At 35.8% G+C, this 16,904-nt stretch overlaps 1 protein-coding gene across 10 annotated transcripts in view; it reads left to right on the top strand.

Moving 5' to 3' along the window:
- The window catches only part of LOC127843780 (chromodomain-helicase-DNA-binding protein 8-like), a 90,940-nt gene extending 77,410 nt beyond the window's left edge, over positions 1–13,530 (top strand). For 7 of the 10 annotated variants that reach the window (XM_052373565.1, XM_052373563.1, XM_052373562.1 and 4 more), the window contains 9 exons: positions 182–257; positions 1,867–2,063; positions 3,279–3,302; positions 5,201–5,272; positions 7,062–7,197; positions 8,550–8,698; positions 9,275–9,400; positions 10,322–10,426; positions 10,698–13,530. In XM_052373565.1, the coding sequence (XP_052229525.1) occupies positions 182–257; positions 1,867–2,063; positions 3,279–3,302; positions 5,201–5,272; positions 7,062–7,197; positions 8,550–8,698; positions 9,275–9,400; positions 10,322–10,426; positions 10,698–11,981 (2,169 nt within the window). In that variant the 3' untranslated portion in view covers positions 11,982–13,530. The remainder of the gene's footprint in view (positions 1–181; positions 258–1,866; positions 2,064–3,278; positions 3,303–5,200; positions 5,273–7,061; positions 7,198–8,549; positions 8,699–9,274; positions 9,401–10,321; positions 10,427–10,697) is intronic. The other 3 variants (XM_052373567.1, XM_052373569.1, XM_052373566.1) reach the window with 3 other exon arrangements.
- The last annotated feature ends 3,374 nt before the right edge of the window (positions 13,531–16,904 follow it).

Genomic DNA, 16,904 nt, shown 5'->3' with positions numbered 1-16,904 from the left:
TTTTATTATACCCCTTTAAAAAAATAACACTTGTAAACATTATCTGAACCTGCCAAATGATAATTTTTTGTATAATAAATCAAAGCGGCGCAGTTGGGGGCATAGTGTTTCTGACAAACACATCTCTTGTTTTGTAAGGGAATAGTTTTGAAGGTAATATCTTTTGTATTTTTATGTTTAGGGAGAGAATTTGAAGATGACATTCCTCAAGAAAGAAAAGAACAGGAGATCTATGGAGTCAACTGATGCAGAAAAAGGTTATAAGCTGATCTGATGTTATTGATTATTATCGTAAAAATATCCACAAGTTTTTCAGCAAAATGATTAACACATTTAAAGTTTGATGTTCGATTATATATTTATACCCCGTTTTATTTTAGTTACCCTGCTGGTTTGTTGTTTGGTAAGTTAGTCCCGAGTCTGGCTGAATAAGTTTTGTTGAGTGATTTTCTCCCACATTTGCCAAGCCATTTAATTGAAATGTGAACTAATTTACTGTAAACTACACTTCAACACCGTTATTTCGAAGTCGTCGGGACCGTTAAAAAAACTTCGGATTAACGATAATTCGAAATAAACATTTGACAGACGACTTCTGAGGATTCTGTAATAATAAAATGTTGTTAAACTCGCATGGTTCAGTTAAACGCTACTACATTAGTATTAATAATTGTTTACTTTAAAAAAGTAAACTAGTCAGATTGCAATAGATTTCTACTAGTAACAAACGAAAGAATAAACCGATTCTTTTTCTTCTTTTTATGCTTTCTCTAAGTACAGAACATATTAGATATAATGAATATGCGCTAATTATCTGAACATATAAAATATAACGAATAGCACAAATTATCAGACCATATAAAATATAACGAATAGCACAAATTGTCATACATGTAAATACAGATGAATACATTTTCGGAAATGAATTAACGGATTAAAGAACCGTAACAAACGGTAAACGAAAGTAAAAAACGGGGGAATAAAACGATTCTCTTTCTTGTTTTTATTTTCCTCTATTTACAGAACATATAAAATAAAACAAATAGCACAAATTATCAGACATACATACATATGAATACATTTTCGGAAATGAATTAATCTTTTTTTTTCATAATACGCGATGTCTCTCTGAACACCGGCGTTCGCGCAGACGACAAAGGTGTTATTATCGGCTTTTGACGCGCCACTACAAAGGTGTGAAATTACGCACAGTATTTTGCAGTTTTGACTTCGGATTAAAGATTGATAATTAGGTGCGAATTATAGTGTTGGGACCGACAGAATCACTTCGAATTAACGATTTCTTCGGTTTAACGAAGTTCGGATTAACAATGAAATTTTACATTAAACAAAGAAGAACCAAAATCGGGACCGGAAAAATACTTCGAAATAACGGTGACTTCGGATTATCGGTGTTCGAAATAACGGTGTTGAAGTGTATACATTTACCTGCCATATTTCAACCTCTTTGATCCTCACATTCAAGAGCTAATAACTCTTGAACATAGCTAAAGAAACTACAGTTTGATTCAATTTGTATTTGAGCTGCATCATGCTGAAATGGGTCTTACATCAATATGCACCCAGCTACCCTGTCTGCTTCATAGTCATACGAGGTTGAGTTATCGCATAAGATACAGGGTATCCCCTGACCTACCTATGCTGATGTGCAGGTTTGCCAGTAGCTACCCTGCACGCATATGGCATAAGACCAATTTTTGCATGTTGCTAGTCATTTGATGTCTGTTGCAACAAAATTGCTGATGTTCATTTTACTTAAACACACTTAAAAAGCTTATTCATTTTTTCGTGAATACTGAATACAAGACATGAATGCCGTATACAGCGATTGTCTTTCTGTATTAGTGGCCCGTATCCAGGCGATTCTGGCGCAGAGCAAGGCTGTGTCACAGGCCGCCTCCAGCGACGACAGCCAGCAGGAGAGCCTTGTATCGTCTGCGTCTGCATCTCAGGTATCGTGGACCCCCTGGCTCACGTCCACTCCTACCCCCCCTCCACCACCACCAACCTTGTCTTCAGTACACGGTCTTCACTTCCCTCAGGTCGGTGGGCAATGGGAACTGAGAAAGCATGGGCAAAACATGCATGAATAGGCGCTTGGCTCTTTGGTGACTTGCCTGTTTAATTAATTGACCAAACAAAGGAAGCAAAGGCAATAGTGTATGAATGGGCTCTTTGGTGACTTGCCAGTTTTAATTAATCCAATGACCGAGCAATTGAAACATGGGCAACAGTGCATGAATGGGCTCTCTTTGGTGACTTGCCTGTTTAAGTATCTTCTTGACCAAACAATTGAAGCATATAAATAGTGCATGAACCTGGTGTTTGGGGCCTTGTCTGTGAAATTAAGTTTTCATGCCATGATTGTGCATTCAAAGTAAATGCATGAACTTGGTTTTTGATTCCTGCCCTGTTGAATTTAATTTAAAATCAAAACTGAATGATTGGAGCATATGCAAGAGTGCATGATATGTCTTGTTCATGCATTTCCTGTAAAATTTAATGGTATTTAATGTCTGAATCATTTGATCTTAGTTATAGCCTTAACTACTGCATACAACACCAACAATTGAAACATAGTCTCAGCCAGGTAAGAGCATGAAAAGGAGTGCATGATACTATGGCCTTTTGGTGCAGATTTATTTTGTACTATGAAAAAACAGCATATACAAACATAATTTAGCATTCAGTCCAATAGTTACTGTCTTCAGATTCAAGGTATTTTATATACCAAAACATACAGCCTTCAGGATTGAGAGACTTGGCTTATGCTTAATTGTGTAGAACTGCCTGAATTAAAAGTCTAATGGAGGTACACTATGAAGTTTAACCCTCTCCCCCATAAGAAGCCAAGTGAAAATGGCTTTTGCAAACAGCATAAAACCAGAACAGCCTGTGAGTAACTCGCAGTCTGTTCAGGTTTAGTGCTGTTTGCTGCTCATCAGTAAGTAAGGGTTGAAAATGTAGCCTTTAAAACTTTAATTTAGTAAGAATGGTATTTGCTTAAATGTAACTTTCTAAGGCACTAAAAATGCATCAAAATGCTTATCTAAAAGGTAAAGGGTAAAAGTTTTTCTGTGTTCAGATAAATGTGTTCAGATACTGGTAATTGTTCTCAGAACATTCCTGTGTTTGCTTGTGATAATTAAACATTAAATATAGACATCTTAAAGTGGCATTTAAAAAAATAGTCAACAATTATGTTGTTCTTCTTAATTTGTGTGAAATTGACAGCAATATTTATTATATATTTTCAGTTCCAGAACTGCAACGACTTTCTTGTAAAAATCATTTTTTTGTTATGCTTCACGCTTGTCTGTGTGAAATGCTGGGCAGTTATTTTAATTTATAATTTATATGCACATTAGAATAAATTGGGGCATATGGGAATAGCTGCAGAGGTCTGACGGGGGATGTCCAGGCGAACGATGTCTGTGCAGTAACTTAACAGTTTAATCATCACGAAACTTGTGTTGTAATGTTTATGGGCATAAAAATCTGCCTAGTTAGCAAACCAGCCAGATTGCATTAAGCACTTCTGAATTATGGCCCGTTAATAAAAAGATATACGTTATCAGCTCTCTAACTACCATAATTTAGATCAGGTCACCATGCAACTTTGTGATTATGTTTGTGTTCCACAAAGTTTGATAACCAGCCAAATTGCATAAAACACTTTTGAATTTTGGCCCTTGAATATCCTCTATTGGTCAAACTTAACTTTTGCACAATAATTTTAATTAAAGTACAATAGTATGTAAAACGTTGCCTTGTTTATTGTTGTCTTCATTATTTCCTTTGCCATCATTTTTACAGTAAATTAAAACATCCTTCACATATCAAGGTTATCCAGACCTTTATCCGGCATATTTTTGTAGGCATGCTAAAACAAGAATGCTTTGGTACTGCTTCAAATATTTGGATTGCTTTGGTGCAAATTTGTTTTACTGTTTTACTTATGCTAGGTAATACAGTTTCAAAGGAGAATTTCAGCTTATTAGTACTGATGAGTCAGTGCAAAGCTCTGCAATATGGATGATGATTACATATAACACAGAATAGTTTTGTTTTAAGACATAAACAATTGCAGAAGAAAGGGTTAATGGGCATTATGTGCTATGTCATAAATCCTAGACTGGAGGACATATTTGCATGAGTTTGTTACACTTATGACTCACTGGTTTCTGTAATAAGCTTTCAGTAATAAAATAAGAAATCAGTTAAAAATTCTAAAATTAATAATTCTTGATATTGTAAATAAACCCAATGTCATATTGAAACTTAGTCTCACGGACATGGTATTCATCTGCACAACTGAATCTGCGTGTTCATTCCTGTGATGACTTGCCATGCTAATACCTAGTGTGAGATGCTAGTTGAGCTTCTACTCCTAGCCGCACTGTGAGTTCAAACGGTCTCAGAAAATCTGAGTAATGAAACGTAGAAAAAATATGTCTTGAACAAAAATCATAACATATCTTGTGATTTTGTTGACATACTTTATTTTACTATTTATAATTTATTTTACAGTCATGGTAGAAATTTGCCTTGTGTGCTTTCTTTAGTTCCCACCCACCCATCTGAATTTTAAAATAAACTTTACTTTTATGTTGTATAACTTCCTTTCTTCATTTCTTTAATTGCAGTTTGCAATACCTTTCACTAACTTGGCTATCTTAATGTCCATAATGTTTACACTTGTGTTATTGTTTGACATGTGTTGTGTTCTGTCAAGATATTATTGATTCTGTAGAGCTTGTTTGGCTGTTTGTTGGTCATGCATATTCATTGCTTGCCATATAATAAGATTGGAGTTATGATTTTATGCATGTTATGAGCTGTGCCATATAAGAACATAAAACCATGAACAAACTTTATAAGGCAAAATTAAAGTAAAAGTTTGTGAAATGTAAATATTTAAATATTATTAATGCTCATTTTTTGTTTGTAGCCCAAAACATTTTGTTGCAAAACTAAATTCTTGTTATTGAAGAAATAAAGTGAACTATATATTTTCGACCATTAATTACATATCAGAAATATTTGCATTAAGGTTGTGATTATTTAAATGTTTAACATAGCACATTCTTCATCATAGACCAATAATGTGTGTAGGATATTAAATTTGTCAATGTGAATACCTGAATGCCATGGCAACAGTTAGCTTGCTTCTTTACAGGGTGGAGGAGACAGTCCATTCTTGAATGGCAGCCATCTAACTGAGGAAGAAATGATGATGAACCGACACTTGGTAATAAATACTGTTCATGTGATAGTGAACTAAAATTACTATTTTTAACTCTTACAATTTATCAAAGTCAAAGTTTTTTGTGTGGCTAGATTTCCCAAGAATGCCCCCCCCCCCTTGACAGATTTCCCTTGAACCTTTAAACATTTATTCCCTATATTAAAATGAGCCTAAAGGCCAAGTTTGTGTTTTACTTTAGTTTGAAGTTTTAAATTGTATACATAAATGCCTTGAATCCAGACCTGACTTTGTTTAGAATCCAGACCTGACTTTGTATTGCATCCAGACCTGACTTTGTATTGCATCCGGACCTGACTTTGTATTGCATCCAGACCTGTCTTTTACCAGACCTGTCTTTTATTGCATCCAGACCTGACTTTGTATTGCATCCAGACCTGACTTTGTTTTGCATCCATACCTGACTTTGTATTGCATCCAGACCTGACTTTGTATTGCATCCAGACCTGACTTTGTATTGCATATGGGATGGGTGGGGTCAAGGCCAATTTCTTGTTTAACCATTTACCGCTTATACACATGTTTTGGCATGTTTTAAAGACTTCATTTCCAACCCTTAGATACTGATGAGCAGCAAACAGCATAAAACCTGAACAGAATGCGAGTTAATCGCAGGCTGTTCTGGTTTTATTTTGTTTGCACATAGCCATTTTCACTTTGCCTCTGAGTGGGAAATGGTTAATAACTATAGGAAAATTGTTTCTGTTTAATAACTCAAAAATAATTAAGCTATACTTATGTAATGATATGACCTTATAATAGTGTTAATACATCAGATCTTAAAAGTTAAAGAAATAGCAAAATGTATTTTGATAAGTAACTAAAAAACAGATTGAGCTATTGTATCACCCTGAGTTGAAAAACACAAACCTTTAGAAAGATGTATTCACTTCATGCACCAGTGATGTGTTGTGCCAAAATTTAGAGCCTTTTACAGACTGTTTCTGGTGGTAAAAGTAACCTTTTCCCCCAAAAGTCTGACTGATTTTTCCCCATGCCAAACATTTTCGATAAATTCAATAGTTATTTATATTAAAGGGGCCTTTTCACAGATTTTGGCATTTTTTAACTTATTCATTAAATGCTTTATATCGATAAATGTAAACATTGGATCGTAAAAGCTCCAGTAAAAAATCAAGAATAAAATTAAAAAATGGAAAAGAACATTGCCCGGACTAGGTTTCGAACCAGTGACCCCTGGAGTCCTGCCAGAGTCCTGAAGTAAAAACGCTTTAGCCTACTGAGCTATTCCGCCGAGTACACATGCTGAACGTATTTTATACCTTATAAAAAGCAATCTTCGTAGTTTCACAAAATTTAACGACAAAAACAGAACTCTCCAAATTATTCAATCGTTTCGCGTTGCAACGCTTTATAATTTTTAGGTTTTAAAATCGTCAAAAGATGCATATAATGGCTCTATTAGACCATGGTAAATGTTCAGTATTATTGTTTCCTCACAAATATCATAACTAAAACGAAAATTTGCGAATCTGAAACAACTTTTTTCAATTTTGTCAATTTACCAAAGCGTGAAAAGATCCCGTTAAGATAAATATACAGCAATGTAAATCAGTTGCACTCTTTAATATAAATTTGAAATTGCAGTTAAACATGCACTTATTAATAATTGGAATTCTGTTATTTATTATCATATAGATAAGATATCATTTTACCAAATATCATGGTTTAATGCGCTCTTTTTCCCAATCCAAAAGGCACAGGCTGTAAAATGTAAAGCAAAAAAAATCAATGTATACATGTATGGTTGCAGTTGGAGCAGGGCTTGCTGTACCAAAGATCTGGTCGCCGGGGTCGCAAGCGCAAGGAGGAGAAACTTGCAGAGATTGCCATGGCTGAGGCCCTGGCGCGCAGACAGACTGCCCGCGCACTGGCTGGCTTTGACAGTGGTAAGCATTGATTTATATAAGTCATTGTATATGAGCTTTAGCATTAATTATATTGTATTAATTGGTGTCAACATAACAAAAGTGTTGTGTACTCTTAAGCTCAGACATTTATCTCTCGGTGAAAAGGGGGTTTAATGCATGTGCGTAAAGTGTCATCCCAGATTAGCCTGTGCAGAATCAGGGACGACACTTGTATGATATTTTTCGTTTGAAGACAGTCTCTTTATAGCGAAAATCTAGTTTAAGCGGAAAGTGTAGTCCCTGATTTATAAGCCTGTGTTGACTGCACAGGCTTATCTGGGACGACACTTTACACTCATGCATTAAACCCCCTTTTCACAGAGCACGGTCCATTTTTAACCAGTTTTTCAAGTTATGAATCCTTCACAGAAGGTTAGTTTATGGTGAGTGGGCTGTGTCAAACAGATGTATTCTAGTCAATAACTTGAATTTTCTTTGAATGATCATGGTGACATTTTTATCCCGGCTGAATTTTTTTCCGAAGGGATATAGTAATTGGTCCCGTCTGTCCGTCCGTCTGTCCATCCGGCTGAAACTTTGTGCGGAGCATTACTCCAAATCTATTCAATGGATTTACTTCAAACTTAGAATATTAACAGATGGCAACTGGGAGAAGTGCAGTGACCAAGAACCATAACTATCTACCTTAGTTTTTGAATTATCTCTCCTTTTATATAACTTAAGTAAATTTTTGTTCGGAGCATAACTCTAAATATACTAAAGGGATTTACTTGAAACTTGAAATATAAACAGATGGCAACTAGGAGAAGTGCAGTGAACAAGAACCACAACTCTATCTACCTTAGTTTTTGAATTATTTCCCCTTTTATATAATTTTAAAGTAAATTTTTGTCCGGAGCATAACTCTAAATCTACTGAAGGGATTTACCTGAAACTTGAAATATAAACATATGGCAACTAGGAGAAGTGCAGTGACCAATAACCATAACTCTATCTACCTTAGTTTTTGAATTATCTCCCCTTTTATATAATTTGAAAGTTACTTTTTGTCCGGAGCATAACTCTAAATCTACTTAAGGGATTTACTTGAAACTTAAACAGATGGCAAGTAGGAGAAGTGCAGTTACTAAGAACCATAACTCTATCTACCTTAGTGTTTGAATTATATCCCTTTATTTAATTTCAAAGTAAATGTTTGTCCGGAGCATAATGAATTCTCTCCCTTTATTTGTTTTTACAAATATTATTCTACTCTCTAAAACAAATGTTGTCATACAAGCAAACACATTTTGGCGGGGATTTGGCTCTACTGTGACTAGCTCTTGTATTTATGGCAATTCCATTGGCATGTATACTGATTCCCATTCCAGATTCCCGGGTGCCAGTGATCAACCTGGAGGACGGTTCCAGGCTGTCCGGGGATGACGCTCCATTGAAGCGGAACCTTGAGTCGTGGATGGAGAAGCATCCTGGATACATGGTGGACAGTCGGGGGGAGGAGCTGGAAGAAGGAGAAATTGTAAGGGAGTAGTCACAGAAATAGACCCTTTGCTATAGAAATTGTAAGGGAGTAGTCACAGAAATAGACCTATTAATATAGAAATTGAAAGGGAATAGCCACAGAAATAGACCTATTAATAAAGAAATTGTAAGGGAGTAGCCACAGAAATAGACCTTTTGGTATAGAACTTGTAAGAGAGTAGCCACAGAAATAGACCTATCGATATAGAAATTGTTAGTGAGTAGCCATAGATTCAGACCCTTAGCTACACAAATAGTAATGGACTAGCTACAGATCTAGACCAATAGACAAACAAATTGTACAGAAATAGTAAGAAATTTAGACTTGTAGACAAGCACATTATAAGGGAGTTGCAACAGATCTGAACGCATAGCTACAAAAATTGCATAAGACTGTGATTAGATTTAGACCAATAGATAGCTGTAAAGCCATTAGTAAATAGTAAAGTAAAATGATTTTAAACTGTCAATAGCTTGTCAATAAGTTTGAGTACATCAACAGATATTTTGATAAGTTTACATATTTTATTGTTTTTTCTTAAAATTGTAATGGTTGGCATTATTTCTGTTTTAGTTATCCTCCGAATTCGGGGAGCGAAGGAAAGGACGCAAACCAAAGTTTGACCCTGCATTCCTTGAAGTTGAAAAGCTTACGGGCGAGGAGAATGTTTCTGTTATTAACCGTCTTACTGGCAAGAAGGTAAGTGTCCCATCTCTCAAAGAATTAGTTTTGTTATAATTCCTTCTTTATAATTAGAATATTCATATGGCATGTAGTAAAACATTTGATCTTAAAAGGGCCTTTTCACAGATTTTGGCATGTTTTGAAGTTTGTCATTAAATGCTTTATATTGATAAATGTAAACATTAAATTTTAAAAGCTCTAGTAAAAAATAAAAAAATAGAATTTAAAAAAAGGGAAAAAAAGTAGCCCGCAGCAGGGCTCGAACCAGTGACCCCTGGAATCCTGAAGAAAAAACGCATTAGCCAACTGAGCTATCCTGCCAAGCATACATAAGATGCGTATTTGATACCTTATAAAAGCAATCTTCGTAGTTTCACAAATTTACACGACAACAACAAAACTCTTCAAATTATTCAATCGTTTCGCATGGCAACGCTTCATAATTTTAAGGTTTTTAAATCGTCAAAAGATGCATATAATGGCTATATTAGACCATGGCAAATGTTCAGTAATACTGTTTCAACACAAATATCATAACGAAACCGAAAATTTGCGAATCTGAAACAACTTTTTTCAATTTTGTCAATTTACCAAACCATGAAAATATCCCTTTAAGGTAATTGTTAAATGTTACCTCTTCTTATACATTTAAGAGCAAACAAATTCTCAAAGAAACAAAATTTTATGTACACATGTACTGTTATTATCTGATACATAAGAGACATTTTTTGAAGTAGGGTATTTTGATTACCTTTGTAAAGTATCAAAACCATGAGTGTGCAGTGAGGGCTTTTGAGTCTTCATGTATGTATTTAAAGTGGTATGTGCATAAATAATACCTACCATATGATTTTAAATTTCTCTTTGTATGATTTACACGTTTGAAAAAAATCATTTGGAGCAAAATTCACAAATTTAAATCACCAAATCTTTCAGATAACTGGAGCTAAGGCCCCTCCACTTCGCTTCCTAGCTGAGTGGTTGGAACAGAACCCCATGTGGGATGTGGACCCCAAATGGGCAGATCTAGTCAGGGCAAAGGTACGCTTCATGATCAGTTTTTCTCAATTATAAATATTTAACTTCATCTCTAGCAATTTGTCATAGTTTTATGTCTGCTTGTATAAGAATGTAACTGACACATAAAAAATATAATATTCTTTCACATCAAAATGTTGACAATATGATACAAGCTTTAGATTGTGATAACATTTTATGATTTTTTAAAGTACCAAAATGTGTCTTTGAGCAAGTTCTTATTTGAAGTAAATGGTGCATAGCACAATGCAATAATTTGTCATTCTTTCCCCAGGGCTCCCTGCCAAAGCAGCTGCTACCTCGCATAGTGACGCCATCCCGTCGTGGACGCAGACCCAGGGACAGCCCTCTCCCTCATTCCATGATGGGCCTTTCAGACCCCCACCAGGCGGCCGCCCTAGCTGCATCCATGGAGGCGGCCCAGCTTGCCCAGCTCATGGCTGCCGGCTTTGGCAAGATGCCAATGCCGTTTGGCTCGATTCCTGGTCTTGGCCTCAACCCGATGCTAGGACTTTCCCCCTTTGGTTTTGGTCTGCCTGGTGCAGGATCGCCTGTGTCTGAATCACCCTCTTTGTCTAAGTCTGACTTGTCGAAACAGAAAGAGTCCTCAAGGGCCTCTGGTAGCAAAGATGACAAAGAGAAGTCGAAAGAAGAAGATAAAAGTGCTAGCCCTCATCCGTCATTCCAGATGATGTTCAATCCTTTGTTGTACAACCCTGCCCTCCTTGCGGCCCATGGTCTCAACTTCCCCCTGCCAACTAGTCTAGCGGGCCTGGACCCCAGCCTTCTAAATGGCCACAGCCCGGGAGGCAAGGAGGAAACGAGATCCAGTGGCAGTGGCCATCATAGTGGCCATAAGCCTCGCAACAAGTCTGGTCATGGGGATCAAAATATCGCCGAAGATCTCAGCATTAAGAGCAAAAGCAAACCTCTGATGGAAAACACCACTGAGGCTCACAGAAGCAGTAAGCCGAAAATCAGTAGAGACGTCAGCTTTGACAATGACGATATGCCTTGTGATCTCTCTATGAAGCCAAAATCGAAAGAGGACAAGTCAAAGCAAAAGATCTGTAATTCCGATAAACTGAGTCGCATTGTGGACACTCTGAAATTCAGGGTGAATAAAATGGACGAAACGTCTTCCAAGGTGTCAGATGATGAGATGAAAAAGAGTAGCCTTGACATGGCTCTTAACTTGAAAAGCAAACACCAGGACTCGCATAAAGAAAGGGAGGAAGGGAGATCAAGCTCTTCCTCTAAGAAGGATGTTCTGAATTCATCACCTCACAAATCATCATCATCATCATCGGGGCATTCAAATCATACCTCAAAGGAGCCTGTGCCAAGAATCGTTCAAGAGTTGCTGGCTGCAAAACAGCAGCGAGAGGAAGAAGAAAGATTGGCAATCGAAGAACGCTTAGCAATCGAAGAACGATTGGCTGCTAAGAAACAGATGAAATTATTAAAGGCCTCTGCTGCAGCTTCTCTTAGTGCAAAGGAGAAAAATGGTGAAGCAGAGGATTCAGAGGTGTCAGATAGGGGAGGCGTGAAGAGTTAATAGATTCAGATGTGTCATAGAGGGAACGGTCTAAGAGTTAATGGATACGGAGATGTCTGAAACGGGGAGGGTCTAACATTTAATGGATTCAGATGTGTCTGAAAGGGGGGAGGGGCTAAGAGTTCATGGATTCATGGGAGTCTGGGACGGGGGAGAGGCTAACAGATAACGGTGGATTCCGTGTGGTCAGTATTGAGTTGAAACTGTGAACCTGTGGTTAGGTCTTGGAACTGCTTATATTTTGTAAAATGTGTTCGATTTGGACTGCTGTTGGTTGTGAAGATTTTTGTACATGATAGATATAAATGTGAATATTTATTGGAGCAAGTTGGGCGTGAATGAGTTGTACATTGTGATGTGACTTGGGTGTCAAAGGCCCTGCACACTTGGAATGTGCATGCAATTTGGTCATGTGTGCTGTTGCTGCTGAATTCTGTGTAAAATTGCATTCACAATTCCTGTGTGTGGGCCTCGACACATTGTGGAACATTTGGTTGTATGTAACCTGTGTTGTATGCATGTTCACTGTAGATCTGTTTCTTTTTTGTCCGTCATTACCACAGAAATACACTTGTAAATACAGGAGTGCAGTACTGGTCAGTTTCATTATGATATTATTCTCTGTTGTTATCAGAGTGCTTGCACTGATCATCAGGTTTTAAATTATTTTTTTTTGGTTTAGGTTGCCCTAGTCAGCTTGTCATGAAGAATCATCAGCTTTCTTAAACAAACGTGAATCTTTATTCATTAAACCTAATTGAGCATGAATGCATTTTATTTATAATGAGACGTTCAGTATTAATGATTTTATTTGCAGAAATAAATTGTTCAGTTTTTGTATATCAGTTGAAAGTATGCCTTGAAATTCAATAAAACATTTGCATGCAAGAGTAGGTATATTTTTCTTGTTTGTGAATACTAAAGAACTAGCTGATGATAATATCACTGTCAAGATATTTTCCAAAGAATATACTCCAGTTATTATTACCAAATAACCTATTCACCTTAAAATCATGGAAAAAAACTTGATACATTCGTTCAGTGTTTTTAGTATTTTTATTTATTTGCTTGATTAATTAAATTTTGAAGATGTGGTTCTGTACTTGAAAAGCCCAATAAATTCCAGATGAAAGACAACAAAATGTTTAAATTGTATGAAACTTGCTGCTCAGGGAAGTTAATAGTATATGTAGCATGTATTTATGATGTTGTGATGAACATTGTAAAATAAATGTATTTTCTTAGAAGCCAAATATATTATTCTTTTAAAAATCTTACGTAAAAGTTTTTGTTTTTAAATTATTTTCAATGAGATAACAAATCAATTACACGATTTAATTTTTAATTTCTTTGATAAAATTGTACATTTTTGACAAGTGATTTTCTTAGGAAAACAAGGCGAATAAAAAAAGTAGTAAGATTTAATGAGATGTAGTAGTACTTACTTTTCATTTATTTGAGTATTTTTGCTTTTTCTATGAACATTTTTTTTCACAGTGTTTGTAGAAATAAATGAACATAATTTAAATAATAAAATAGAAATGTGATATTTGATTGTTTTCTTATTCTTGGAAGTATGATGGCAGTCTTAATGATCCCAACTACTTGCATATAGGTCACTTCACCCCTTCTCTTGTGGGTGTGGGTGGAGGGAATATAATACATTTGCCCTTGGGCCTTGTCCAGTGTTCGACACTAATGGGAGTCCGGTAGTCTGAGACTTGTGTAAATGAGACTCGGACTCCTTGTTTTTGTGTCAAGGAAGTCCGTCGGACTCCTTCAAAATCATCTGTGAATTATAATAAAAATCCCTTCGTTTATTTATTCGTTTCGCAAAATCAGAATGTCTGCACAAAGAAAATTTTACTCAGAATAGTCATGGTCGATCACTGTCTATAAAAACTTTCAGTTTCATTTGTTTATTGTCACATTTAAATTGTAATAATTTAATATTCACCCTCTACATACTGCAGAAGGAAGTTTTTAATACCAAGTCATGACCTCACACTTGAACCACAGGTCGCAGTGGTGTAATGGATATGGTGTCCGCCTAGCGACCGGGGAGGTCACGGGTTCTATCCCCACCATGGGAGCGTTTTTTAGATCTCCCCCAAAGACACCAAGTACTGGTTCTAGGCCCAGGAAACGGACTCGAGAGCATTTATATAAGCCTTAGGCTTTCGATGCAATCGAGCTAAAATAAATAAGTTTAAACTAACCACTGTTTGAGATGTAAGAGTTCTTCTTAACGAGGAAGATTATAGACAGCTGGTCTATTGTTAGTGATAAGTGTTCAATCAAAACTAAGAGATGTCAGAAGCATATAGAAAACACGAACAATATCATTTGTACTATGAACTTGAATAAGTATTATTTTTTCCTATAAAAACCCGTCTGGTCAACAAAATGTTGTCAGAAGATGCATTTTTAACTCACCTGAGCACCAAGTGCTCATGGTGAGCTTTTGTGATCGACTTTTGTCTATTGTGCGGCGTCAAACATTTGCCTTGTTAACACTCCAGAGGCCACATTTATTGTCCAATCTTCATGAAATTTGGTCAGAAGATTGGTCTCGTGGATATCTTGGATGAGTTCGAAAATAGTAACGTTTGCTTGAAAAACATGGCTGCCAAGGGGCGGGGCATTTTTAGCTCACCTGATCATAACGTGCTCATGGTGAGCTTTTGTGATCGCTTTTTGTCCGTCGTGAGTCGTGCGTCGTCAACTTTTTGCCTTGTGAACACTCTAGAGGCCACATTCATTATCCGATCTTCATGAATCTTGGTCAGAATATTTGTCCCATTGATACCTTGACTGAGTTCGAAACTGGGTCATTCTGGGTCAAAAACTAGGTCACTAGATCAAAAAACTAAAAACCTTGTGAACACTGTAGAAGTCACATTTGATGCCCAATCTTCATGTAACTTTGTCAAAATGTTTGTCTAAATGATATAATGGTTGAGTTCAAAAATGGTTCCGGTCCGTTGAAAAACATGGCCCACAGGGGGCGGGGCAGTATTCCTTATATGGCAATAGAGAAACCTTGTGAACACTCTAGAAGTCAAAATTTTTGCCAAATCATCATGAAACTTGGTCAAAACATTGGTTTCATTGATATCTCGGACGAGTACGAAAATGGTCCAGATCGGTGAAAAAACATGGCCGCCAGGGGGCGGGCAGTTTTCTTGATATGTATATAGTGAAAACGTGAACAGTCTAGAAGTCACATTTTTTGTCCAATCTTCATGAAATTTGGGCAGAATATGTGTTTTCTTTATATGACGGTTGAGTTCGAAAATGGTTTGGATCGGTAAAAAAGCATGGCCGCCAGGAGGGGGGTCATTTTCCTTATATTTATATAGTAAAAAAAGCTTGTGAACACTCTACATGTCACTTTTTTGCCTAATCATCATAATTGTTTTTCGAAACATCAATTTTATAGATATCTCGGACGAGTTCGAAAATGGTCATGATTGGTGGAAAATCATTGCCGCCAGGGGGTGGGGCATTTTTCTCTATATGTATATAGTGAAAACATATGAACAGTCTAGTTGTGATAAGCCATAATGTAAAAGAAAGATAACCTGTACATACTTTCTGTACATACTTTCTAATAGTTAACTCCCTTGTTTAACCTGCCGACTCATTTAGTTCACCTCTGGAATTTGTTAAACCTCTTGGTTTCATAACACTTATAGGGAAAATACTTCAAATTGCATATTTTTCTAGTATAATGACATTTTTGGCTATGTTGTACTGGTAATTTCTTGTGTGAATCTGTACTTATTGTTTTGTCACATTTGTTATCAGTTTGTAGCAAATAAATCTATAATGGGAACTATTAAGAAACAAGAGAATTCTCTGAGAAGGTGGTAAAAAGTTGCAGACTGTATTACTGATAAGCCACCTTTGAGAAAACCCCTACAGAGTTCCACAGAGTTATAGGACAAAGGCAGCATTTTCACCTAACACCTTATCATGAAGGGAGAAATCCATAATTAATTGTTTGGCAATAAAACACTGGGGAGCAAAGTAATTTGATATCTGCTTGTGACCAGACAGCACTGTGTGTTATGATTATAACTGATAAGAAAGATGAAATGTGCTGTTCATTGTTTTAATTTTCTGAAATCATGATATTATCCATTTGCAAATAATCTGATGAGAATTAAACAAATTACATGTTAAAGGATAATCTACTTGCACAAAATGTTGAATTATTAACTATATATTCTTAAGAAAGTAATCAGGTCATAATTCTTTTTATTTTGTAAATTACAATTTAGCTACATATGAATTAATAATAACAGAATACATGTTTGCAGTTTTAGATTATGATAATATAAAATTTGAATTTGACTGAAAAATAACACTATAAATGAATTAATAAAGATACTTTAAAAGGAATCACTTTTCCAGTTTATATTTATAATTTACTAAAAACATAGATATGATTTTATTTTACTGAAGACATAGATATGAATAGACATGGATATGAATAATCGCCTTACTCAATATTGGATTGTAATGAGTTCACCGTATATAACGTTACTATTCCCTTCTGTTATTTGATACAATATGTACCGAAAAGGTATAAAAATGGTAAATATAACCGGTCTAATATTCATAACAATGACGGTTTGAGAAAATACACGTTTTATATAAGAGTTATAGTTTAAACAGGCTTCTTTTTACATTCATTAAGGTATTTACTGTATTGGTTCATTTTTAACGATGCTTAGAGTCTTTAGACTTGGCTTGTACCTGTCCTTAATTCTCTGTCATTGTTCTTCATTTTTCTAGTTCTTAGAATAAAAGTTAGTTATTTTCGTTAAAGCTGCTTTGGTTTTCACTTTAGATTAATTCTTTGAGTGTATTCAGGCGTGTCTGACTGGACGCCTTTAGTTAATTGAATTACAACAA

This window comes from Dreissena polymorpha, chromosome 9 (assembly GCF_020536995.1).
Source record: "Dreissena polymorpha isolate Duluth1 chromosome 9, UMN_Dpol_1.0, whole genome shotgun sequence".
Taxonomy (NCBI): Eukaryota; Metazoa; Mollusca; class Bivalvia; order Myida; family Dreissenidae; genus Dreissena; species Dreissena polymorpha.
This window is presented reverse-complemented; position numbering and strand designations above follow the sequence as displayed.